Source organism: Rhinopithecus roxellana, chromosome 7 (genome assembly GCF_007565055.1).
Source record: "Rhinopithecus roxellana isolate Shanxi Qingling chromosome 7, ASM756505v1, whole genome shotgun sequence".
NCBI classification, from domain to species: Eukaryota; Metazoa; Chordata; class Mammalia; order Primates; family Cercopithecidae; genus Rhinopithecus; species Rhinopithecus roxellana.
The window spans coordinates 68,703,811-68,731,372 of record NC_044555.1 but is presented as its reverse complement, the minus strand read 5'-3'; the positions used below and the strand labels follow the sequence as shown (position 1 = coordinate 68,731,372).

General features: G+C 36.3%; 1 protein-coding gene across 7 annotated transcripts in view; it reads left to right on the top strand.

Moving 5' to 3' along the window:
* Positions 1 to 27,562, top strand: part of PHKA1 (phosphorylase kinase regulatory subunit alpha 1) — a 141,855-nt gene that overhangs the window by 11,185 nt on the left and 103,108 nt on the right. For all 7 annotated transcript variants that reach the window (XM_030934106.1, XM_030934107.1, XM_030934105.1 and 4 more), the window contains 3 exons: positions 6,940 to 7,108; positions 18,539 to 18,621; positions 24,708 to 24,788. In XM_030934106.1, the coding sequence (XP_030789966.1) occupies positions 6,940 to 7,108; positions 18,539 to 18,621; positions 24,708 to 24,788 (333 nt within the window). The remainder of the gene's footprint in view (positions 1 to 6,939; positions 7,109 to 18,538; positions 18,622 to 24,707; positions 24,789 to 27,562) is intronic.

Sequence of the window (27,562 nt, the reverse complement as noted above, 5' to 3'; positions counted from 1 at the left end):
CTTGGGAGGCTGAGGCAGGAGAATGGCGTGAACCCGGGAGGCGGAGCTTGCAGTGAGCTGAAGTGAGCTGAGATCCGGCCACTGCACTCCAGCCCGGGCGACAGAGCAAGACTCCATCTCAAAAAAAAAAAAAAAAAAAAAAAAAATTGTTTTATCCTAGGAGATCTTAAAGCATTTTGCCCACATCGAATCTGACCTGGCTTTTCTGGAGATCAAGATTATGTTTTATTAGAGGAAGAAATTGAGGCCCAGATTGATAAAGTGACTGCCTACAGGCACAGAAGTCTATATCTATAGTAGAAGGGAATATGTAGTAGATAGAAAGTAGTACATAGAAATATATGATAGATAGAAAATCTTTGCTACTTTATTTTGTATTTAGATATTTGCACTTTTGTTTTTTTCTTTTTAGATAGGGGCCTCACTTTGTCACTCAGGCTGGAGTGCAGTGGTATGATCATAACTCACTCACTGCAGCCTTGGCCTCTGGGCTCAAGTGATCCCCCCACCTCAGTCTCCCACATCACTGGGACTACAGGTGTGCACCACCATGCCTTGCGAATTTTAAAATTTTTTTTGTAGGGACAGAATCTCACTATGTTGCCCAGACTGATCTCAAACTCCTGGGCTCCAGTGATCCTCCCACCTCGGCCTCCTAAAATGCCAGGATTATAGGCATGAGCCACCTTGCCTGGCCAATATTTGAACTTTCTACTTTACCGAATATGTTTGAGGTCACTAATTTCAGGAACCAAATTTAAGGTATAACGGTTACTGTCATACATCAGAGGCATTAATTATCAAATTTAAATTTCAGGAACTAAGTATTTCAGTTGTCCTTTACACAGTATTTTCCTTCTGACTTCTAGTTTCAGCTTTTTGTTGTGAACCCAGGAAATCTAAGACAGATCTGCCAGCCTCAGCCTCCCAAAGTGTTGGGATTACAGGCGTAACCCACTGTGCTGGCCAAGTACTGTTATTTTTTCCTGAAGTTTGAGTTGTCTGGCTTCAGTTCCCAGGGTTTAAAGAAAGCACAGCTGAGTTTTCAGTGACTCCAAATTAGGAAAAATGGGGGAATAAAAAGAAGGAAAAAAATTGAAAACATTATTTTGAAAGCTTATAGCCAAAAAAATTAGAATTCCATCCAAACTGTAGAAGCTAATAAAAATTGAAACAAAAATTAGGCAAGACTAGAATCTAGCAATGGGTATACTGTCGTTTTGAAATATAATTTTTTCTCTCTCCAGTTTCCCTTTTGCTAAAGACAAATCATGGTAGGACTGGTTTGCTTATTATTCTTGGCCTAATTATTTGTACACAGTGCAGCAATAATAATTATTTTTTACATAGGCTTTTAAATGGGCTTTGATTGAACTTTGTTCCATAGGAGGAATCTCAGATAAGATTTTTTTTTTTTTTTGAGATGGAGTCTTGCTGTGTCACCCAGGCTAGAGTGCAGTGGCACGATCTCAGCTCACTGCAACCTCTGCCTCCTGGGTTCAAGTGATTCTCCTGCCTAAGCCTCCCCAGGACCTGGGATTACAGGCGCCCACCACCATGCCTGGCTAATTTTTGTGTTTTCAGTAGAGACGGTGTTTCACCATGTTGGCCAGGCTGGTCTTGAACTCCTGACCTCATGATCCACCCGCCTCAGCCTCCCAAAATGCTGTGATTATAGGCATGAGCCACCACGCCCAGACATCAGATAAGACTTCTTGAAAGCAGGGCCCAGCCATGAATTTATGTCATCAAATATCTATGAGTTGGGTGAATTTCTCCTCCTCTTGAGGTTCCAAGATAAACCTGAGGCTTCTGTGCCTGTTGGAAAGTGACATTCTTTAAAATTACCAAGGGTCAGAAACCCTATACGTGGACTGCGTACATGAAATATGAGGCCAGTTTTTCCAAGGGCTTTATTGCCTTCATAAGTCAAGTCTGATTCTTTAAAGGAAAGTATACCATTCCAGTCAAAGACGTGGTAAAATTATCAGTTTCTCCAACTGTGCACTGTTACAAATGAAAACAGATTCTTATTGCACTTATGCAAATAACTGTATTGCCATAAGTTAAGAATACTCACAAAGAGTTTCCAAATTCTAGAGAAAATCAGGTAGACAGAAACAAATATGCTCCAAATCTTGTTTATGGGAGTATACTAAATTGTTAAAAGCTGTCAGTAGCTCAAAAGAGAAGTTTTAAGACTCTGAAAAACAAAACAAAGGATCAGCAAACATTTTAAGCAAAAAGTCAAAAAAATTAGTTCAGTCCATGTAATTATTTCTTGTTCTGCTTGATACTCATGAACATTTTAGCTCTCCATGAGTCCTGGAAGTTTTTCCTCTGTTCTGATGTCACAATCTTCAAAAGTTATCAGAAACCTGCATTTAAGAGCACCTATTGGAATTTTATAGCTGATTATAAAACCATCTTCTAAAAAGGACCAAAACAAGACAACAGTTGTCCATGAATGAAAAAAAAGTTTTAAGGCAGCCATAATCAAAAGACACAATTGACAAAGAAATTTGTTACCTCTGTGGCACACAATGATTTTAACATAACAATTAGGATTATTACCGATAATGTACACTAAGTTATTTCAGAATTGCAGGAGTTTCCCATAATTTTGGAACACATACTAATAACATATTTATTCAAATACAGTCCAAAGAAAACCAAACAACATTTCATATTTAACAATGCTTCCTATATAATTTTTATACTAAATAAGCCAAATTATGACATTTTTGGACTTCAGGGAACCTAATGTCTTAAAGGATTAATTAGGTTAGAAAAAGACATAATTTATAATTTGATTTTGGAAAATTTGTCAAATATAGAAGTTTAAAATGCTTGATATTACAAAATAGTATTACAGGTCATTGTTTAACCAAAGTGCTAATTCAAGGACTTCAAAAAAAGTGAAAACCTTCATTCTTTGAGAGAAGAGACTTAATTTTCTAAACAAGAAGCACTAATAAAAACAGCATGAAGCCAATTACATTTGTTTTTCAAAATTTTGTAAATAATCTACAAAGTTTAACCTTGATTATAAAATATAACTTCTGTAAGCCTTTTATAACCTTTATTAAGGAGTTGGAGGAGTTGGTTAATGCTTTAAGAAAAACTTGTTAATCTGACACAGGGGTCCATGTACTGGTTTTACATCAGTGTGCCTTTGACACTAATGATTCGTTTATAGAGAAACTGAACTTATTTTATCTTTAAAAATTGGCCTTTACAATCTTATACGCTCTCCTCTTCCACGATAGTTCCTGGCCCTTGAGGAATCAAATAGCTTTAATTGTTTTTTGCCCTGTATTTCAGGAATGCAGTTTATTTTGATTGGCATCTTCCACAGGGCCTGAAGATGAGGCTTTAATTGCTGTCGGTGTTTAAGATTTAGCAGGACTTGATGTCCTTTTTAGACCCAGGAGTTAAAGCCCTCTAACTCAATGTCACAAGGACTTTAAAAGCACATACAGGAAGATACATGGATATAATAACCTTAGTTAAAAAAAAAATTTTTATTAACCTCAGTTTTTTTCCTAAGCAAAACCAAAACTTAATATTTGGATTTTCTGGTTTGTCCTGAACATCCCTCTTTTTTTTTTTTTTGAGACGGAGTCTCGCTCTGTGGCCAGGCTGGAGTGCAGTGGCGTGATCTCGGTTCACTGCAACCTCCACCTCCCGGATTCAAGCAATTCTCCTGCCTTAGCCTCCGGAGTAGCTGGGACTACAAGCGCACGACACCACACCCAGCTAATTTTTTGTGTATTTTTAGTAGAGACAGGGTTTCACCATGTTGACCAGGATGGTCTCGATCTCTTGACCTCCTGATCCACCTGCCTCGGCCTCCCGAAGTGCTGGGATTACAGGTATGAGCCACTGCACCCGGCCTCTTTATTCTTATAACTTTCTTTACATCTCCTTTTGTTTCCTGGTTGTATTTACCTTGTTTTATACATAACCTTTAAACAAGCTTTGAATTAGACAAAACTTGTTCACCTTTTATTTTTTAGCAAGAATATTTTCCTATAATATATATTTATTGGAAAATACCCAAATAATTATCTATTAATATAACTTTATATCTTAAATTATGACCAGTTTTTCTGCAAGTACTTATCCTATTATATTTACCTAATTATTGTAATTGTTTTACTCTGATTATTTATGAAAACTGTGATAGTCGTGATTTAAAGTTATGAAACTGCCATTGAAAGTTATAACTGAGACAGTGAAAAAAGATTTGACCTAACTGACTCCATCTTACTCTTAGCCCCAGGCTGTCCTTGTTCACTCCTGGTCATAGGCCAAACTAACTTTGGGAGGAATTTAGCTTATAGATTAGCTTTGAAACAAAGAGAATAACAGTCCTTTCCCAAAACAAACCTCCTTATTGTCTGTGCATACTGTCTAAAGCCACAGGATTCGAAGTTATGGTAATCTTACTAAATTCAAGATGCAGCTATTTTCATTAAGCCCATATCAATGTCTTATTTATTAAAAATTACACAAGCAAAGAATCATTCTGTTTTGGGCTGGGCTTATAGTTTGTAACCCCTATGCCAAATTTTGACACCTTATAGTATTTGGCAGGGATAAGTATGAAATTGCTTGATTAATAAATGTAAAACAAAAGAGTGTATACTGGCAAATCTTAAGACATTCCTAATATTACCTTACCAAATAATTTTAAAACTAGCTTATTTTACTTAAGTTACATAAACTTGAAAAAGCATTTGACTATTCTTTTTTAGTATCTGGTTTAAGTGCTTTTATTTTTCTTTAAGCCAATTAATTAGATCTCATATATTTTTAGTAGTGAAACACTGCATACACAACATATACATACATCTAAAGACATATTAGGCATGCCGATGGATTTATAAAGACCCCCTCTTTTTTTCCTTAGACTTTCATATTCTTGATAACCTGTTTCACAACCCTACACATTTGTCAGCTAAATAGCCTTAAATTTGCACATTAAAGGAAACAGTTCCGGTGAAATCAAATAGCAAAATTTACATCATAATGTACAGAGAGAAAGGTCTGGTGGTGCAGAACTAGAGGGAGATGCTTTTACAGTGCACTTAAAAAAATTTTTTTTAAACAAAGACATTTCTGAGTGTCTTCCTTAAAAACTCAAGTGTAGCCTCTGTTGCAATAACTATTTTAGTCAAAAAATCAGGTGAAAATGGAATTCAGTCAACTAAGAAGAAAAAAAAACTTTTGCTCAAAAAAAAAGACAAAGTCTTAGGAGAGAAAAAAGAAACAGCTCAAAAACATGAAGGCCTTTTAAATACAAACATGCCCACATGCACACATACACATACACATCTTGGATGTTAACCTTTTAATTAAGCCAACTTTTAACCATTGACCTCCTTTAAAAGAAAAAAAATCTTTTAAAATCTTATTACCGTATTTCAGCTAGGACAAAATGCTGCTAAACTAACAATCATCACACAAATTATACAATTTCTGAGTGCTCTAAGTGTAAGCAGAATTTAACACCAGCTGGTTGTTAATGCTAACTTCAGTCATTTAAAAAGAATTTGCAAGACAGAATCCCAAACCAGTTTCTTACATAATGATGGGTCTCAGGCTGTAGACTGCTCTCTACCATCCTAGAAACAGGAAAAACAAAAACAAAAACAGATCTCATCTTCCCTGTTAGAAGCAAGCTCAAACTCCATAAAGGAATTATCTGCCTTCCATCGACATGGAGGCAGGAAAGCTTGCTTTCCTTGTGTTGGAAGCAAGTAAAACTCCAAAAAAAGAAAAGTTGTAACAGCAAAATAAGCTTCAGATCTCGACCAAATTTTGAGAGATCAGGGATTCTGTGGAGGGGGTGCTCTCAGGCCTCAGCAAATTGTCCTGTTGGTTTGAGCCATAAAGTTAGCTCATGCTGGTACCAAGCACCGACAGGAGATTTGTCAAAGGTCAGGGGCATCTCCACTCAGAATCCACCCCACCTTGAGGTTACCAAAATGTGAACCCTGAAAATCTGAGACAGGTCTCAGTTAATTTAGAAAGTTTATTTTGCCAAGGTTGAAGATGTGCCCATGACACAGCCTCAGTGAGTACCTGTGCCCAAGATAGTTGGGGCACAACTTGGTTTTATACATTTTTGAGAGACATGAGACATCAATCAATATATTAGTTCATTAATTAATCACTAATAATAATTAGTACATTAGTTCAGAAAGGCTGAGACAACTCAAAGCAACACCCCACAACTGGGGGCTTGCAGGTCACAGGTTGGTGAGAAACAGATGGTTGCATTCACTTGAGTTTCTGATAAGTCTTTCCAAAGGAGGCAATCAGAATATGCATCTGTCTCTGTGAGCAGGGGGATGACTTTGAATAGAATGGGAGGCAGATTTTCCCTGAGCAGTTCCCAGCTTGAAAGGGCCCAAGATATTTTCCTTTCAGACTCTCATACCTTTACTCCCTCACTGTATGTGTCTCTCAGCAGCTCTTTTCATTACTCCCTCAAAATATATCCTCTTATTCTAATTTACTTTGAAATTTCTACCTCAGTTTCAGGAACAAATGTATCTTTTCACATTCAGTTATCTCTTACTAAGCTGTTCTCACTCAAACACTCTGAATCTCAATTTATATCTACAGTGTGCAGTGTAACAAAGCAACCAATATGAAGAGTGAACAAGAGGCAATGAATAGGAAAGAGCTGTTTTTCACTATTTGGTATTATTTTCTAATTAAAGCACCTAAATTGAAAAACAACAGTAACAGACTTTCCAGTTGTGTTAGTGTAGGGAAAAAGAGGTAACAGTGTATTTTAAATATTCACAATTGCCTGAAGATAATGTATTTTCACATTGCAATAATGTATGTTAGAGTATTACAGAAGTGTGGCATATGGGTTGATTTTTCAGTATATCCTTCTGTTAATGTTTTTGTTCCTTTCAGGTGGATAAAGTAGAATCCTTCAAATATAGTCAGAGTACTAAGGATAGCCTCCATGCCAAGTACAACACCAAAACCTGTGCCACTGTAGTGGGTGATGATCAATGGGGACACCTGCAGTTGGATGCTACCTCTGTGTACCTGCTCTTCTTAGCACAAATGACTGCCTCAGGTCAGTACAAGGAGAGAAGTGCTGGGAGCCCCTGAGCATGGAGTCTGGGGTACTAATTAATATTCTTTTAAATTGAGGACTAGGAAGGCTGGGGTGGATCTTGAGACAGGTGTTTTTTATTATTTATTAATCCTCAGATATGAGATGGCAAAGAAGGCCTGGGGTTTATTGCTTGTTCTCATACAGTACATTGACAAGCCTGCCAGTTAGTATAAATACAAATTCAATCACCTACTTTATGCTACTATTTATGAATATATTATAAACAAGGCATCTGTCTATAGGCATCTAAATTAAGAAAATTAACTTAGGAATCAGAATCCAAATTTTTAAATTATTGAATACTATATTCTTTTCAGATGGTTCTCTTATTAATTTTGGATGCTTTACCTGAGAAAGGGAAATGTAAGAAACAACTTAATTTCCTTTTATTTCTCCTAAATTGGGGGAGGGCAATGTATCCGATTATACCTAGTTTATAAATGTAATGGGACCTTTGCCAGAGCTTCCTCAACTAATGTACTTCTCAAAATACCCAATTTTTGACATTTTAATTTCTTCATCTTCCAATCGGTTATTGAGCTCCTTGGTACTAAGGGCATCCAGGGTGGGAATTCCCTCAAAATACTCTTCTTCTCCTTTTTTAATAGAAATAAATATTTGATGATAAACCTTTCCTTTATTTCCTCTAGAACACACAGCTCAGAAGCTGAATAGCCTTTTCTCAAAAGTATAAACTAGTTACCCAGATATGTCCTCCTGTTGTAGGGGAGGAGGTTTCTTCCTGAATAAATGTAGTTTTAGGTTTAATTTATTTAAATAGAATGACAGCTGTAACTCTATTTCTAATATTATTTTAATACCAATTCTGGAGTTTTGTCTACAAAGCAACAATGTCTGAGTATCTCTTGTAGTTTTTCATTTTGAGCCCAGAATGCAAGCAGATATGTATCAAAGAGGCTTATGGGAGACATAACCATTCATTCAACAAATGTTTATTGATTCCTGATTTAACATTTGATTTTCAGCTCAATCAGCTGAGTTTGATAGGTACTTGGAATAAGGTAGATATTATTTGATCAGGCCTTTTGAGGAATATGTAGAAATTTACAAATCAGAGAAGGGAAGGGGATAGCATGTCTATAACATGGAAATTTGAAAGGTACTGGCCATCAAGGTAAGGCTGGATATCTTCTATGGTTAGAGTATAACATGCATCTGGAAAAATGACTAACTGTGAAACTAGAAAGTTGGGGCTAGCTATTTGAGGGCCTGTGTACCGTGCTATATAGTTTGGAGTTCAGTCCGTAATCAGTAGTGAGTCATTCAAGGTAAATAATCAAGGAAGTTTCAGATGATTCACTTCAGTAGCAGGAAGATAGATTGGATAGGAAACAAGATTAAGATGGCAAACTAGTTAGAAAGTTAGTGAAATACTTTAAGGCAAGATTGATATAGAATTTATGTAAGGCAGTTACCTTGAGAATGAAAGGGCATATGTGAGATATAAATGGTAGTATGCAAGATCATAGAGTATTTAGTGATGCTCTACACATTTTTGAATACTTACAAATCTCAACCTTGGTTAAAAGAGAGGCTTAGACAGAACCTGACTGCAACTTATAGAATGGGGGCATGAGGAGCTCCATGGAATCCCCAGCAAAATAACCATAAATGTTGAAAATTATTTTTTAAAAACCAGCCACTTACATTATTGGAAATTGTCTGAAGGACATACAGCAAGTAGAGAAATATTTACTCCAGGAAATCTACCAAGTATTGGTAAAAGCAGTGAGGGAGTGTGGCATTTGAGTCTCAGTCTACTCCCTCCTCCACCCCACCTCAGCATGGCAGAAGCAATATTCAAGGCAGATACGGCCAAGAGCACAATCTCCCCAGCTAGTTCCCAGTTTAGGGACACCGTATCTCCCTGAGGGAGGTAGGTTGTGATCATTTCTCATCCTCTCCAGCTCCATGTTGCAGAAGCTAGTTCAGGCAAGAATAGCTAACAGGCCTGGAGCTCCCCTCCTCCCCAGGAAAAGGCAGGGTGAGAATTAGGCCCTGATCAACCTTGGCCCACTTCACTATGAGGGTGGAGGTTCCCCTCTGGGAGGGGCAAACTAAGAAGATCAAAGGTTACCATCTCTTCCCAGCACTCAATTTGTAAAGCAGGGGTGTCACTACAAAAGAATTGGGCCACTGTTCTCGCCACTAACTCTGGAGGACTGCCACAGAAATTTTGCTGGGGAGAGAGGCAGGCTGTAAGGACATAAAGCTCTGTAGCTTTTCCCAGAGGAATTGACTTAAGAGTGTGAGAAAGTTAAAACCTAAAGGCAATCTCAAAAAACAATGGAGATTTGGGTTCTAAGCAATTAAGAGGAGGCTAGTAGCTCAATAAGAGCAAGAAGCTAAACCATATACTAGCTCAATGGCACATGAACATTTTTCAGGATAGATTATATGGTATACCATAAAACAAGCCTCAATAAATTTGAAAGATTTCAAAATCACACAAAGTATGTTCTATGACCAAAATGGAGTGAAATCAGGAACAGAAAGAAATTTAGGAAACTCACAAATATATGGAAATTAAGCAATACACACATAAATGAGCAATGAGTCAAGTAAGAATCACAAGGGAAATTAGAAAATACTTTGAGCTAAATGAAAAAGAAAATACAACATACCAAAGCTTATAGGAAGCAGAGAAAACAGTGCTTAGAGGGAAGTTTATAGCTGTAAACACCAATGAAAAAAAAAAAAAAAAAGAAAAATCAGTAACCTAACCTTCCACCTTAAGGCACTGGAAAAAGACAAGCAAACTAAGCCCAAAGCAAAGAGAAATGATGAAGTAATTCATTAATACAGCAGAAATTAATGAAATAGAAAATGGAAAAAACAGTAGAGAAAATCAACAAAACCAAAAGTTCATTCTTTAAAAAGATCAACAAAATTGACAAATCTTTAGCTACACTGACCAAGAGAAAAAGAGAGAATACTCAAATTACTAAAACTAGGAATAAAAGAGGGGATATCGATACAACCTTAAAAAAATGTAAAGAACTAAAGGGGAATACTATGGACAACTGGTTACCAACAAATTAGATAATTTTGATGAAATGGGAAAATTTCTTGAAAGACAAACTACTGAATCTGACTCAAGAAGCAAAGGAAATCTGAGTAGACGTACTACAATCAAAGAGAATTAGTAATATAAAATCCTTCCACAGAGAAAAGCCCAGGTGCAGATAGCTTTACTGATAAATCTACCAAATAAAGAAGAGAGAACACCAATTCTTTACAAACACTTCCAAAAATAGAAGAGGTGACACTTGCAACCTCATTCTGTGAAGCCATTACTCTGATGCTAAAACCAGACAAAGATATCACAACAAAGTACAATTATAGATCAGTATCTCTTATTAATAAAGATATAAAAATAAAATACTAGGTAACTGAATCCAGCAATATATTAACACGTTTATATACCTTGACCAAACCATATATATTCCAGGAATGCAAGGTTGTTTTATTATCTGAAAATTAATTAATGCAATACATCATGTCAATGGAATAAAGGACAAAGGTATATTATTGTCTCAGTAGACACAGAAAAACATTTGACAAATTCAATACCTTATCATGATAAATGCTTGCCAAGTAAAGAATAGAGCAGCATTTTTTCAACCTGATAAATGGCATCTTTGAAAATCCACAGGTAACATGACATTTGATGGTGAAAGAATGAATGCTTTTCCCCTTAGATCAGAATAAGACAAGGAATCAACTCTTGCCACCAGTATCTAAAATTGTACTGGCAGTTTAGCAAGGGCAAAGAGCCAATAAAAAGAAATAAAAGGCATCAAGTAAATGAAGGAGTATAATTATCTCCATTTGCAGATGATAGTTCTTACATAGAGAAATCCTAAGAAATTCACTAAAAATCTGGAATAAACAAAGTTCAGCAAGGTAACAACATACAAGATAAATATGCAAAAATGAATTATATTTCTAAACGGGAGTGAATAACCAAAATGAAATTTAAAAATAATTTCTATTAAAATAGGATCAAAAATGAAATAATAAGGAATAAATTTAATAAAAGAAATATAAAATTTGTACTTTGAAAGATATAAAACATTGTTGAAAGAAAGTAAAGATTTGACTAAATGGAAAGACATCTATATTCAAGGATTAGAAGATTTATTGTTAAGGTGGCAACATTTCCCAAATTAATCTACAGATTCAACATCAACTCACTTTGCAGAAATTGACAACCTCTTTCTAAAATTTATATGGAAATTTAAAGGACCCAGAAGAGCTAAAACAATCTTAAAAAAGAAGAAAGTTGAAGGACTCCAACTTCCTAATTTCAAAACTTAATACAAAGCTTCATTAATTAAAACAGCACAGGTACTGGCATAAGTATAGACATGTAGCTCTTTGGAATAGAATTGAGAGGTTAGAAATAAGCCATCACTTTATGCTCAGTTGACTTTTGACAAAGGTGCCAAGATAATTCAATGGGGAAAGAATAGTCTCTTCAACAAATGGTGCTGGGACAACTGTATGTCCACATGCAAAAGAATGAAATTGAACTTCTTCCTCACACCATATATAAAAATTAACTCAAGACTGGGTGCAGCAGCCCATGCCTGTAATTGCAGCACTTTGGGAGGCTGAGGTGGGAGGATCACTTAAAGTCAGGAGTTTGAGACCAGCCTGGCCAACATGGTGAAACCCCTACTCTACTAAAAATACAAAAATTAGTTAGGCGTGGTGGTGTGCACCTGTAATCCCAGCTACTCAGGGGGCTGAGGCAGGAGAATCGCTTGAACCCGGGTGGCGGAGGTTGCAGTGAGCCGAGATCGTGCCATTGCACTCCAGCCTGGGCAATAGAATGAGACTCCATCTCAAACAAACAAACAACGAAATTAAATTTAAAAAAATTAACTCAAAATAAATTGTAAACCTGAATGTAAGAGGGAAAACTAAAACACTGTATTAGTCTGCCACAACAGAATACCACATAATAGGTGGCTTACATAACAGAAATTTATTTTCTCACAGTTCTGGAGGCTGGAAGTCCAAGAGCAAGGCTGGCAGGGTTGGTTTCTGGTGAGGCCTCTCATCTTGGCTTTCAGATGGCTACCCTTCCTGTGTTCTTACATGGCCTTACATGTTCTTATATGAGGGCCACCCTCATGACCTCATTTATCTTCTTAATTATCTCCTTGACATTCCTATCTCCAGATATAGTCATATTAGGAGTTAGGGCTTTGACATATGAATTTTTTGGGGGAGGACAAAATTCAATACATAGCAAACATAGGAGTAAATATTTCTGACCTTGGGTTAAGAAAAAGTCTCTTAGATAGGGCACCAAAAGCATAAGCTACTAAAGAAAAAATAGGTAAACTGGAACGTATCAAAATTAAGAACTTTTGTGCTTCAAAGGACCCCATCAAGAAAGTAAAAAAGCAACCAATAGTATAGAAGAAAATATTCACAGATCGTATGTCTGATAAGGTACTTGTATCTAAAATAAAGAACTCTCAGAACTGAATATAAAAGATAAATAACCTAATTAAAAATGGTCAAAGAATCAGAGCTGACATTCCTCCAAAAAGATGTTCAGATAACCAATAAGTACGAGAAAGGATACTGAGCATCATTAATTTTGAAAGAAATGCGGGTCCCAACCACAATGAGATACCACTTCACACCCATCAGGATGACTGTAATCAAAAACACAGATTTTAAGTGTTGCTGAGTATGTGGAGAAATTGGAACCCTCATACACTGCTGGTGGAAATGTAAAATGGTGCAGCTGCTTTGCAAAAGAGTCTGGTAGTTCCTTAAAAGGATTAAAAAAGAGATACCATATGATCTAGCAGTTTCACTCCTAAATGTATATATACCCAAGAGAAATGAAAACGTTATCACTCAAAAGCTTATACATTAATGTTTATAGCAGCATTACTTATGATAGCCATAAACAAAAATAACCCAAATGTTTATTAACTGATAAATGGATAAATAAAATATGATACATCTGCACAATGGAATTTTTAAAATTTTTTTCATGTTACTGCTACCTCTGACGATGGAATATTTGGGGCAATAAAAAATGAATTATGGATACATGCCACAACACTGACAAACCTTGAAATTACTATGCTAAGTGTTAGAACCCAGACGTAAAAGGCCATATATTGTATGATTCCATTTATATGAATGTCAACTAAGGCAAATCATAGAGACAGGAAGTAGATTAGTGGTTACTTAGGCTGGGGGGCAACTGTAGAAGGGAAATGGGGAGTGACTGCTAAGGGGCACAGGATTTCTTTTTGGAGTGATGACAATGTTCTACAATTGATTGTGGTGATGGTCGCACAGCTGTGCATACACTAGAAACCATTGAATATATACTTCTTATGCATTCTTTTTACGTATCTCAATCAAGTTGTTTCTAAAAATGAGAGAAAGAGGCTTAATGTTATACAGATGAGTGCAGAATATAAATGCAATAGACCACTGATTTAGCTCCATTTCTGGAGCCCTGTATGCTTTAGTATTCTTTATATAGTACTGTCACATTTGTTCTAATCCAGCCCTCTCTCATTTTATGTGTACTCACCTCTGCATTCTTTGTTCAACAAGCAGTGTCTCAGCTCTACAGGAGGCACAGGATCCAGAGGTCCTCCATTTATGACCTTTCCTCAAGAGACATCCCTTTCCTGTGGTTAGCAGAGGTGTTTAAAATCCCTTAATAAATTTTCAAACATCTACTATTCAATGCTGTTTAATACCATTCATAATACTATGTGAGATACTTTTAGTGGCTATGTGAGATACTTTTAGAAGATGCAGATATAAATAAGATAGTTCTTTCCTTAAAATTCAAGTACACGTTTGTCTATAATACACAGTAAAAAAATAAACAAAAAGTAAGAAAAACAAAATTCTGTGAGTCACAAAATAGGAGAATCAATGATAGCATCACAGAGGAGATAGCATTTGAGCTGAGCCTTGAAAGAACAGTAGGATTTCAAGACATGGAAAGAAGAAGGCCATTTAAATGGAGAATATAATGAGCAAAAGGATATAAATGGTAGAAATGTCTAGCATGTGTATGGTATAGCGGTGATGCAAGTCTAACAGATGAATAAGACCAGTTTCATACTTTTGCCTTCTCTGTCTCTGCTCAATTGCATTGGCACACAAAGATGACAAGCTAAAGCTATGAAGCTGATGTCCCATGTCACTATCATCTCTTCTCTTTACCCGCGTCTTTCCAAGAAGTTAATGTCATTACCATTACAAGAAAAAACACACTTTGCCAGTTTGCTCCTGCAACTTCCCTGTGCTATGGATGCTATTTTGACAGAGCCATGGATCAGGAGGAGTTTGCAATCTGATAATACCGATCATATAGTGCTTTTTAATTATAAAGTTACACAGTTCCATGATTTAAAGTGTTAATAAATCAAAGATTTAGATGTAGCCAGGCGCAGTGACTCACGCCTGTAATCCCAGCACTTTGGGAGGCTGAGGTGGGTGGATCACAAAGTCAGGAGTTCAAGACCAGCCTGGCCAACATGGTGAAATCCCTTCTCTACTAAACATACAAAAAAATTAGCTGGGCGTGGTGGTGGGCACCTGTAATCCCAGCTACTCAGGAGGCTGAGGCAGGAGAATCACTTGAACCCAGGAGGCAGAGGTTGCAGTAAGCTGAGATCGTGCCACGGCACTCCAGCCTGGGCAACAGAGCAAGACTCCATCTCAAAACCAAAAAAAATTTCTGATAATAAAAAATACTATAAACAAAGTCCAAATTCCAACAAACTAGCAACAATACTTGCAACACATACGATGTGCAAGAGACTAATTTCCTTAATATTTGTTAAAATATCAACAATAGAAAAAAGGAAATTTTTTTTTTTTTTTTTTTTTTGAGAGGAGTCTTGCTCTGTCACCCAGGCTGGAGTGCAGTGGCCAGATCTCAGCTCACTGCAAGCTCCGCCTTCCGGGTTTACACCACTCTCCTGCCTCAGCCTCCCGAGTAGCTGGGACTACAGGCGCCTGACACCTTCCCCGGCTAGTTTTTTTTTTGTATTTTTTAGTAGGGACGGGGTTTCACCGTGTTAGCCAGGATGGTCTCGATCTCCTGACCTCGTGATCCGCCCGTCTCGGCCTCCCAAAGTGCTGAGATTACAGGCTTGAGCCACCGCGCCCGGCCAGGAAAATTTTTTTTAAAGTTTAATGCTGAGCAAATACACACACACACACACACACACACACACACACAATATGTATGAACCACAGAAGAGGGGAAGCAATGACAGCGTCACAGAGGAGGTAGCGTTTGAACTGGGCCTTGAAAGAACAGTGAGATTTCAAGATATGGAAGGGAAGGCCATTTAAATGGAGATTATGAGCAAAAGGACATAAGTGGTGGTAGAAATATGTGGCATTTGTATGGTATAGCTGTGATAAAAATCTAAGAGATAAATAAGGCCAGTTTCATACTTCTGCCTTCTCTCAGCCTCTGATTTCTATTGAATTGTCAGTCTTTCTGGTACACACATATATATGTATGATGACTCCTAATGGGTGCAAGATTTCTTTTTGGAGTGATGAAAATGTTCTAAAATCAATTGCGGTGATGGTCATACAACTGTGCATACACTAAAAACCATTGAATATATACTTATAATGCAAACTTTTTATGTATCTCAATAAAGTTGTTTTTAAAAATGACAGAGAATGAGGCTTATTATTATACAGATGGTACATATATGTATATATATATATATGTATATACCAAGACCATATATATACCAAGACTGGTATATGTGTGTAACAGGAAGACCAGCAATTCAGTAAAAATCTGAAGGACGTGACCAAACAGTTCATAGGAAAAGAAATACGAAATACAGATAGCTTATAAATATATGACAAGATTCACAACCTTACTCACAATAAAAAAATGGAAATTAAACTACAAGGAGGTTCTATTTCTTATCCATTAAAGTGAGACAAAGATTAAAAATTTTTATTAAAGCCTGTGTTCGCAAAGATGTAGGGAAACAGGCAGTCAATGTTGGTATATAAACTGTAGAATTTCTTTGAAGAATAACTTGGAGATGATTATCAAAATTTAATATACATGATGAAGTATTTAGAGGGAAATGTACGAATATCTGCAGTTTACTCTGAAATGTATCAAAAAAGAAGATGGATGATGAACACAGTACACTAAAATGTTAATGGTGGAGTTCAGGTGGTGAGTATACAGGAGTCCTCTGTAAAATTGTTTCATTTTTTTTGTTTGTTTGAAGGTGTTCATAATAAAACATTGGAAAATAATATGCTTACGTCTTTGGGTCAGCAATTCCAAGAATCTCCCCTGATATACTGGCACATGTGCATAAAGATATATTTACACAAATACTCATTGCAACATTCTAGTGATGAAAGATTTGATACAACCTAAATGTCCTTCAGTAAGGAACTGTTTACATGAGTAACCATTCAGTGAAATATTCTGTAGACATTTAAAAAATGAGACAGACGTATTTAAAATTATCTCCAAGTTACTTATATATGTAAAAGCAAAACCAGTATAATACACAGTACTATCCTTTGTGTAATGTTTGTACATGCGTAATACATCTCTAAAAGGATACAGAAGAAACTGGTAAAACAGGTTTCTCCAGAGAGATTTGGCAGTGGTGAAGGTGATGTGGTTCTGGGTAGGAGCAAGACTCACTGGTTATCCTTCAGTACAGTTTGATTTTTTTCATGAGAGAGTATTACTAAGTGCTGACTTACGAAGGGCGTGTTAGTTCTAAGAATTCTTTCTGAACTGGAATGGGTGTTCAGGATATTCACAGTGGAGTTCATTTGAAAGCTGACTTTAAGAAACATTTGACAATCATTTTACATCATGCTTCTAAGAATGTGAGGACTTTTTCCATTCTCAAGCCCTTTAAAGGAAGTTTTTTTCACCTAGATCTAATTGCTCTAGATATGCCCACTGTTCAGCAAACTGGAAATTCTTGTTTTTTTCTGGCTATAACACAACTACATAGCTGACATATGTACTCATTTCCATTAAACCAACACATCTGTTTTTGTGACAAATGTGGACACAAAATGTTTTGTTTAAATAGAATAGCCTCCACCAAGTAAATATGAGAAGCTTAAAAGTTTAGTCTCTATAGCTAACCTGATGTTCACTTTTTTCTCCTGCTTGTTATAGACTGGAAAGGAAAAATTAGCTGCCTGATTTTTAAATTCTGAAATGATTTCTTAGTTTAGAATCAAGTAGTCTAAACCAAGTCTTTAATATGTACACAGTAATATTTATTGTTATAAAAGGTGTATTAAAAACTGCTTAGTAAATTTTACATGTATAAAAACTTTTAGTGCTCAGGATTTAGTAATTGTATAAATTTTTGTGAAATATATCCTGCAGTTTTCCGATTTATTATGATTTTGCTTTTTAATATAACTTTTTACATTACACAAGTAGCACCTGTTTCTTGTAGAATACTGTAAAATTGCAAAGATGTCCAGAAAAGATAAAACTACCTTGAATCTCACCACCAAAGATAACTGCTATTAACTAACATCCTCCTGGTATGTATTTTTGTAGTTCTGTATGTTTGAGGGGGGAGATATAAAGAGAGGAGTTTTTAAGCAAAAATGGATCATATTATAAATATTAGGAGGCAGTGTAACATCTTACCTCCTAATGAAACTGCATTCAGCATTCTCTGAAATGAAAGTGAAATCGACAAGTCAATTGAGTCCTGGTTCCACTATTTGTTAGTTATATGACCTTAGGAAAATTTTTAACTCCTTTAAACCTCATGAAGAAAATAGAGGTGCTTACCTCTTAGGGTTGTTGTAAAAATTAAATGGACAATTCATGTAAAACACTCTGTGTGTAAGTTATAATATCTTTGTATGGCTTACATTTAGAATAATTATTTTTACTTAAAAATGCAATTTAAGTCCTTTTTAAAATCATAATTTTATCTATTTCTTGCTTAGTATTTAGACCCCTTCCAGCTCAGTTTTGAAATATTTGTCTTTTATTCCCCAAGTGCTTAGGTTTGTACATTTAAGCATATTATAAATTAGTTACCTATAGAATCAGATTTTACTTTTTGGTAAAATCTGTAAATAACAGTTAAAATTCTTCCATGTTGAAATATGCTTATATCTCGCTTAGTTGGAGACTAGCCTAGGGCTTGTTTGTGGTCGTGTTTTTATAGTTTAAGATCAAAGTACCTTCCATTGTTCCTAGACAGGAGTAGGATTACTTGAGAGTAGTGAGGTCACTTAGTCACTATGGCCGCTTATAAAGCTTACAGTGATAATTGACTAGTTCTGTATCTTTATTCCCTCTTTCCTCAGGACTCCATATCGTCCACAGCCTAGATGAAGTCAATTTCATACAGAACCTTGTGTTTTACATTGAAGCTGCATATAAAACTGCTGTGAGTACTCATTTTAGAATGGATTTTAGACATATGATGTTTTTGTTTTCTAAATACTGGGCAACTCAGTTGTTTTCTTAATGCTACTGCTCATAGTGAACCAACCTAAAAGGCTTCTGGCAGAAACTGTCTTTAGCCTCTTTCTTTATTAAGACCTGTCATCCTATGTCTTCTCTTCAAGAGGGTTACAGAGACAAGAGGGTCAGGATGCTATACTTTCATTCCTTTCAAACTCGGTGATATCTCATGGTATGTATTTGGCAATCTGGGCTAAATTGTGGTCTTATTTTAATGATTTAAGGTCTTAAGAGCAAGATAGCTAGGTTGTATTGTGGGTCAGTTAGCTACTTAGAAACAAAATTTAGTCATGTTTGTAATATTATCTGCAGGTGTTGATTCAGTGCTTACAATGCAAAAAAGTTATTTTTCCTTACAACTACCATATGAGGTAGGTTTCTGTTAAATCATAATATATTTAACATCTTCTCTATATAAAATGTTAAGTTAGACACTACACAGGAATGCAATTTTTTCTTCTACAGTCTAACATAGACAACTTTTCGTTGTTGTTCACTGACGCTTTATTCATAATCTCCCAAACTGGAAATAACCCAAATATCTATCAACAAGTAAATGGATGAACAAACTGTGGTATATCCCTAAAATAGAATACTACTCATCAATAAAAAGGAAGGAACTGTTGATTCATGCATCAGTGGGTGAATCTCAAAGGCATTATGCTTAGTAAAAGAAGTCAGACAAAAAATGTACAGACTATGATTCTACTCACATAAAATTCTAGAAATCTATAGTGACAGAAAGCAGATCCATGATTGCCTCAGGACAGGAGCAGAGGGAGAGATGAATTACAGAAGAGTATGAGGAGACTTTTGGAAATTTTGCAAATATTCATTATTATGATGATAGTTTCATGCCTGAAAACATATATCAAAATTAATCAAGTTGTATACTTTAAATATGTGCAGGTTTTTTGTATATCAGTTATACCTCCGTAAAGATACAAAAGTTGTTATTATTTGTTGAGTATATAAATGCAGTCAATTACTCCAGGACAGTACTGGAGACACACCACCAAAGGTGTCTTCTCTGTGTGCCCCTTTGCTGTGTTTCCATTTCTGGAAATTTCTTCAAATTTCTGTTTCTGTTTTTGTCTGTCGCTCAGGCTGAAGTGCAGTGGCACGATCATGGCTCACTGCAGCCTCAAACTCCCAGGCTCAGGTGATCCTCCCACCTCAGCCTCCTGAGTAGTTGGGACTACAGGTATACGTCACCACATCTGGCTAATTTTTGTATTTTTTGTAGAGACAAGGTTTCGCTATGTTGCCCAGGCTGGTCTCAAACTCCTCGACTCAAGCAATTTCACCCTCCTAGGCCTCTCAAAGTGCTAGGATTACAGGCATGAGCCACCACACCCAGCCTGTTTTCCACTTCTTACTTACCACCCTCCTCCTCTGTGACCAACACATTATTTTTTTATTTCTGTTAATTGTACAGTTATCTTTTAAATACGTTTAAATAAAAATTAGAAATTCATTTACCATTTCTGGTGTACTTTGTTTCTTCATGTAGATTCAGATTCCAACTGGCATTATTTCCTTCTGCCTGAAAAACTTTCTTTAACATTTCTTCATTCTTCTAGTGATGAATTATTGCAGCTTTTGTATGCCTGAAGAAGTCTTTATTTCATCTTCGTATTTGAAAAATATTTTCACTAGGTGTAGAATTTTATGATGGCAGATGTTTTTGTCTTTCAATACTTTAAAAATATTGTTCCACTGTCTTCTTGCCTGTATTGCTTCTAATGACAAATTTGTTGTCAACCTTATCTTTGTTCCTCTACATGAATGTGCCTTTTCCCACTGTCTGGTTTTAAAAATTTCTTTTATGTCTGGGCACGGTGGCTCATGCCCATAATTCCAGCACTTTGGGAGGCCGAGGTGGGTGGATCACCTGAGGTCGGGAGTTTTGAGACCAGCCTGACCAACATCAAGAAACCTTGTCTCTACTAAAAGTACAAAATTAGCTGGGCGTGGTGGCGCATGCCTGTAATCTCAGGTACTTGGGAGGCCGAGGCAGGAGAATTGCTTGAACCCAGGAGGCAGAGGTTGTGGTGAGCCGAGATCATTCCAGCCTGGGCAACAAGAGTGAAACTCTGTCTCAAAAAAAAAAAAAAAGAAAGAAAAGTTTCTTTTATTATTGACTTTAAATACTTTGATTATGATATCTCTTGGTGTTATTTTCTTCACATTTCTTCTGTTTAGGGTCCATTTAGCTCCATGGATCTGTGCATATATAGTTTTCATCAAAAGTTTTCAGCAATTATTTCTTCATATTGTTTTTATGTTTCCCCGCTTCCTTTGGGTATTTAATAACGTGTGTATTCGGCTGTGTGATGTTGTCCCACAGCTCACAGATGTACTGTTTAGTTTTTTAATTCTTTTTTCCCTCTGTGTTTCATTTTGGACGGCTTCTGTTACTATACCTTCAACTTCACGAATCTTTTTATTTACAATGTCTAATTTGTCACCAATCCCACCCAGTGTATTTTTCAGCTCAGATATAGTTTTATTGCTAAAAGTTGAATTTGAGTCTATTCTTCTATATTCCATGTATCTACTAAGCTTTCTGAATGTATGGAATATAGTTATAATACATGCTTTAATGTCCTTATCTGAGTATTCTAACATCTGTGTCAGTTCCAGGTTGGTTTCAGTTGATTGGTTTGTCTCATTATGGGCTATATTTTCCTGCTTCTTTGCATGCCTAGTAATTTTTTATTGAATGAAAGACATCATGAATCTTACCTTGTTGCATCCTAGATATTGTTGTATTCCTGTAAATATTCCCGAGTTTTGTGCAGGGACCTAGTTAATTTAGTTGAAAACAGTTTAATCCATTATTACTTTTAAAATGTGTTACATGGGACCAGAGTCATGTCTAGTCTGGAGCTAGTTATTCCCCCACTACATAGGTAAGACACTTCTGAATACTCTACCCCATGTCCCCTGAATTATGAAGTTTTCTAGTCTGGTTAGTTAGAACAGGCACTATTTCTTGTCCTGTGTGAGCACTAGGTATTTTTTCCCTTTAATTCTTTGGGTGATTCTTTCCCTAGCCTCAAGTAGTTTTCTCACTTACATGCATTCTTCATTATTCTGCTGAATATTTGAGGCGGACCCTCTGCAGATTTCTGTGGTTTTCTGTGTAGCTTTCTCTTCTCCGTTAATCTGTCCTGCAAATTATGGTTACCTTGGTGTATCTGTACTCTTAGCTCCATTTCCTCAACTCAGGGAGTCTGCCAGGCTCTGTTTAGTTTTTTCCTCCCTGTATAGTGGCTTGGAAACTCTTACAACAGTAGGCTGGGACAGTCATAGGACTCATCCTATTTGCTGCCCTTTCTCAGAAATCACTGTCCTTCATTGTGTGATGTTCATTGTATTGAAAACCATTATGTTATAAATAGTTTTTTAGTTGTTGCAGGTGGGAAGGTAAATCTGGAACCTGTTACTTCATATTCACCAGAAGCACAAACCTAACATAGATAATTTTATGCAAACAGACATTATTTGTTGACTGATGGCTTTGCTTTTGGCACCACAGGCCTGCTGTGGTTCAGTGCAGAAGTTAGGGTTCTTTGGCCTCTCCATTATATCCAATGATTATAACAGTAGAATTATTGATATTTCTGTATTCTCATACTCTAACCTTTGCTGCACAAAGTAGAATGGACCTGGATTGGGGGACAGGTAAGGCCAGCCATCATGGCTTACCTTCCTGAAACTTCACTTTAACTCAGAGATTTGGCATGAAAAGTAATTAAAGGTAGATACAGAGATATAGATGTGGTGGGAGGGGGTGTGTGTGTGTGCATGCACATACACGTGAGCACATGTCTGTTTCCAAGTTCCATTTCATAAGAGGGCCTAGAAGCAATGACACTTCAGTGATAATGAGCGTACCCAGTCTTGGATTCTGACTATCATTTTCTGATCAAATAAACCAGGGCTTCTTATGGAAGTGGTTGATTCCAGGGCTGTGGTGGGGAAAATACGAGATAAGATTGGAGCATCTTACAGTGCCAAAAAGTGAAAAAATGTTCAAAAAGGGAGTGTTTTGTTTTGTTATGTTTTGTTTTGAGACAGGGCCTCTCTTTGACGCCCAGGCTAGAATGCAGTGGTGCAATCATGGCTTACTTCAGCTTCAACCTCCTGGACTCAAGCTATCTTGCCACTTCATCCTCCTTAGTAGTTGGAACTATAGACAAGCACCATCATGCCTGGCTAATTTAAAAAAATCGTAGAAACAGGGTCTCACTGTGTTGCCCAGGTTGGTCTCGAACTCCTGGGCTCAAGTGATCCTCCCACCTCAGCCTCCTAAATTGCTGGGATTTCAGGCAGGACCTACCATGTTCAGCCATGCTCAAAAAGGAATAGGCATGTCAAAAGGTCACAGGAGCCAACCTGAAAGAATACCCAAAGCCAAAGCTGGAGCAGTTTGAACAACAAAATAAATAGTGATAGTGTTTTATTATAAGCCAGAGAAAAACCTAAATATCTGTAAGTTCATAGCAATATAAATAACTGAATAAATAAATAAATAAATAAATAAATGGGAGAGAAAGGACAGCTCTTCTTTAGAGAAGAGTTGCAACTAATGGCTGTAGGAGTAATGAAGAGAACTAGAAAATCACCATTAAAGCACCACTGTAATAATTGTTCCTGGCAAGATCCATCAGTGGATGCTGAATTAGTGGGTTAATGTTTGAGAGAAACAAGATATTTGCATGCTCCTAAAGTATCTCTCTCAAGATATTTCTTAATTACAAAGGAAAAAATAGTAACAGTAGAATTGAGAAACCCAGCAGACATCACATTAAGCAAGTGATAAGGGTTAATATCACCAGTAATAAGATGTTTCAGCATTGTACATCCCTGCTATGATGCACTGAGAAGGACACAGCATAATGTCTGTAATACATATTCTTGCCTAAAATGCATAATCTCAGTCTAATCATGAGAAAACATTAAGCAAACCCAAATTGAGGGAAATCTACTAAATACCTGATCACTAATCTTCAAAGAGTATCAAGGTCACAAAAGACAAGACTTGAGGAACTGTCACTGATTAGAAGAGACTTAAAGAAACATGACAAATGCAGCGTGAAATTCTGGATTGGACCCTGGAATGTAAAAAGGCCATTGGTGGGGAAAAAGTGGTAAAATCCAAATAAAGTCCATAGTTTGGTTAATAGTATTGTGCTGATGTTAATTTCTTAGCTTTAACTATTGCACTGTGGTTATGTTAGATGTTAACATTAGGGGAAGCTAAGTGAAAGGCATATGGGAACTCCTTGTAGTGTTTTTACAACTTTTGTATGAGTCTAAAGTTATTCCAAAATAAAAAGTTTTTAAAAGTAATTTTAAAAGCTATATGATTGAGAGGATTTATAGAGCTCTGGCTAAGAGGGTAGGCTTTGGAGTGAGATTCCTTGGACTGTAATCCTGGCTCTGTCACTTATTAGCTGTATGACTTTGAGTGAGTCACTTAACTTCTCTTTGCATCGTCAGTTTCATCATCTATAAAATGTAAGGATTAAGGAACATAATGTAAAATGCATAAATAAGTGCATGGTACATTGTCAGTACCAATAGAGAGTAAAATTAGAATGAACATTTACAATAAAATATTGGGCTGCTCTTTAGGCTCCATCTTCCAGATCTACTGGGTATTTGCTTTAATGAAACATTTTGAGAAACACCTCTCCAGATAGACTGAGTTATAGTTCTTAGCCCTCCTGATTAACTGTTGAGGAGTCTTCCAACGGCTTGGAGGCTCCAGTAGAATTTAAAGCTATTGGCAAAGTAGCTGCAGGGGCCACCCAACTCATTAGCATCTCCTTAATAAGCATTGTGGGTGTATATATATATATATATATATATATATATATATATATATGGCAAATTAGTTACTCCTAGTATCTTATGTTCAAGGGCAAACACTTCCTGCATCTAGGAAGTATTTAGTAGTTATGACTTGCTAATTGTATATTGGTTATTTTATGCCAGGACTTCGGGATATGGGAACGTGGAGACAAGACCAACCAAGGGATCTCAGAGTTGAATGCCAGTTCAGTTGGAATGGCAAAGGTAATTTTCCTTTCTTGTTTGTACTGCGTATGGGATAAGGAAGTCTGGTGTCCCTTTGTCACAGATAAAACTTAATGTGAGTGTGGACCATAATCAAATTAATTATTATTTTAAACCACAGGCAACATTCAGATTCTCCTGTAGAACCGTGGATATGTAGATGAAAACTTTCATAAGCTGCAGATTTGATATCCAACTGCTTTTGTGGCATGTCTTTACTTATATTATATCCCATAAGGTCGTGAAAGGACTTAAACTAAACTTATCATCTCTACCATTACAAAAACAAGCAAAAGAAGGCTTTTATTCCTTCCATTTACCAGTTGACCAAGCTTTATATCAAGGAATCATCTCTCAGTCCTCTATCCTCTTTATTTTCCTCCATCCCCCAAATCGTCATCATCATCATCATCATTAGCAGCAACAGCATTACTGTTCAATTTGGCTCTACTTTTTCATCCTACCCACTCTTGTCTTCTCTGGAAGCAGCAAGAAGACATACAATAAGATAGCAGGAATAGGATCAAGCATATCCATTATGAGAAATATGCATGATTTAGTCTCTCTTACTAATATGCAAAAACATAGATTGATTTTAAAAACTAAAAGAAAATCCAATATATGCTGTCTATAAGAGCTCTAATATAACAAAATGATACAGAAATGTTAAAAACAGAAGGATGAGCAAAATATAGTCTGACAAACATGAAAAAGAGCTAGGGTGACTGTGAATGTCAAGTGAAGTAGAATTCAAAGTAAAAAATATTACATGGAACAAAGAGGACAAGGGGAGTCATAATAGCATTTCATTCTATTTTTGTTTTATTTTATTTATGTGTATATGTATGTATGTATGTATGTATTTGAGATGGAGTCTCGCCTTGTTACCCAGGCTGGAGTGCAGTGGCACGATCTCAGCTTACTGCAACCTCCACCTCCTGGGTTCAAGAGATTCTCCTGCCTCAGCCTCCTGAGTAGCTGGGACTACATGCATCCGCCACCATGCCCAGCTAATTTTTTTATTTTTATTTTTAGTAGAGACAGGGTTTTTTCATGTTGACCAGGCCAGTCTCGAACTCCTGACCTCAGGTGATCCATCTGCCTTGGCATCCCAAAGTGCTGGAATTACAGGCATGAGCCACCGCGCCTGGCCTAACAATCTCATAGCGCACCGAACAACATAACCAAACATCCTTCCATGTCATTTCACACAGACAAATTTAGTTCATTCTTTTCAGCTGCTATACAGTATTCAATAATTGCGCCATTGACAGAATTGTCTTTATTTTTTAATATTCCAGATAATGCTTTAGTGAAGATCCTTGTACATACATCCAGGTAAATTTACACAAATATTTTTATAGGAAAAATTCCTAAAAGTGGAACCCTTAAGTTAAGGGATGTATACTTTTAAATTGCCCTTCAAAAATATTTCCACTAGTTTACATTTCCCCATCCTCATATGATGGATATATGTCATTATATACCATAGATGTCATTTTTCTTTTTTTTTTTTTTTATCATAAACTGTTTCTTTCAGTGAATAAAAGTGTTTGACAGAGAAATACCTTTGGAAACAAACATTGAGAACATGTTATTACAACCTGTTTCTTTTTGCACTGGTACTTATTATTACAAGTTTACATATAGAGCTTTTTTGCCATTTTTCTCAATACCTGGATATTATCAGTATTTTTGTATATTTGATTTAAAGTTTTTTCCACTTAAACTTTTTTACTTTTTATTTTGTAATCATTTCTGACTTAGAGGAAAGTTATAATAATTGTACAAAGAATTCCTATATAGTACCCTTCACTCAAGTTCCCTACTTGTTAATATTTGCTTTATCTTTTTCTCTGATTAAACAAAACACACACATACACAATTATTTTTTTCTGAACCAGTAGACAGTACATTGCAGACATGATGCCCCATTACTCCTAAATATTTCAGTGCGAATTTCCTCAAGGACTCTTTTATAACCATGATACAAGCATCAAAATCAGGAAATGAACACTAGCATTATACTGCCACCTAATTGACATAACCCATTCACATTTATTTAGTTGTCCCAATAATGTGATTTATGGCAAAAAAAATCCTTTTGATCCGGGATCCAGTCTAAGATAACATATTACATTTAATCGTAATGTCTCTTTAGGATTCTTCAGTCTGGAGTCCTTACTTGTCTTTCATGATCTTAGCATTTTTTAAGAGTATAGGCCAGTTATTTTACAGAATGATCCTCAATTTGATTTTGTGTGATATTTCCTCATGATTAGATTCAGGTTATGTGTTTTTGGCAAGAATACCACAGACGTGATGCTGTGTTCTTAGTTTATTATCAGGAAGCACATGATGTGAATTTGTCCCATTACTGTTGATGTTATCTTTTATGAATTCATTAAGGTGGTATCTACCAGGTTTCTCCACTGTAAATTTTCTATTTTCCCTTTGTAATTGCTATGACTTGAATGTTTGTGGTCCCTCCTCACCAAAATTCATATTGAAACTTAATTACCAATGCAGCAGTATTGAGAGGTGGAGCCTTTAAGCTGTGACTGGATCATGAGGGCTGTTCCCTCATGAATGCATTAATCCACTCATGGATTAATGGATTAGTGAGTTATCATGGGAATGGGACTGGTTGCTTTATAAGAAAAGGAAGAGACACTTGAGCTAGCACACTCAGGCCCCCTCATCATGTGATATCCCATTTCACCTCGGGACTCTGCAGAGTTTCTACCAGTCAGAAGCCCTCACCAGATAGGGCC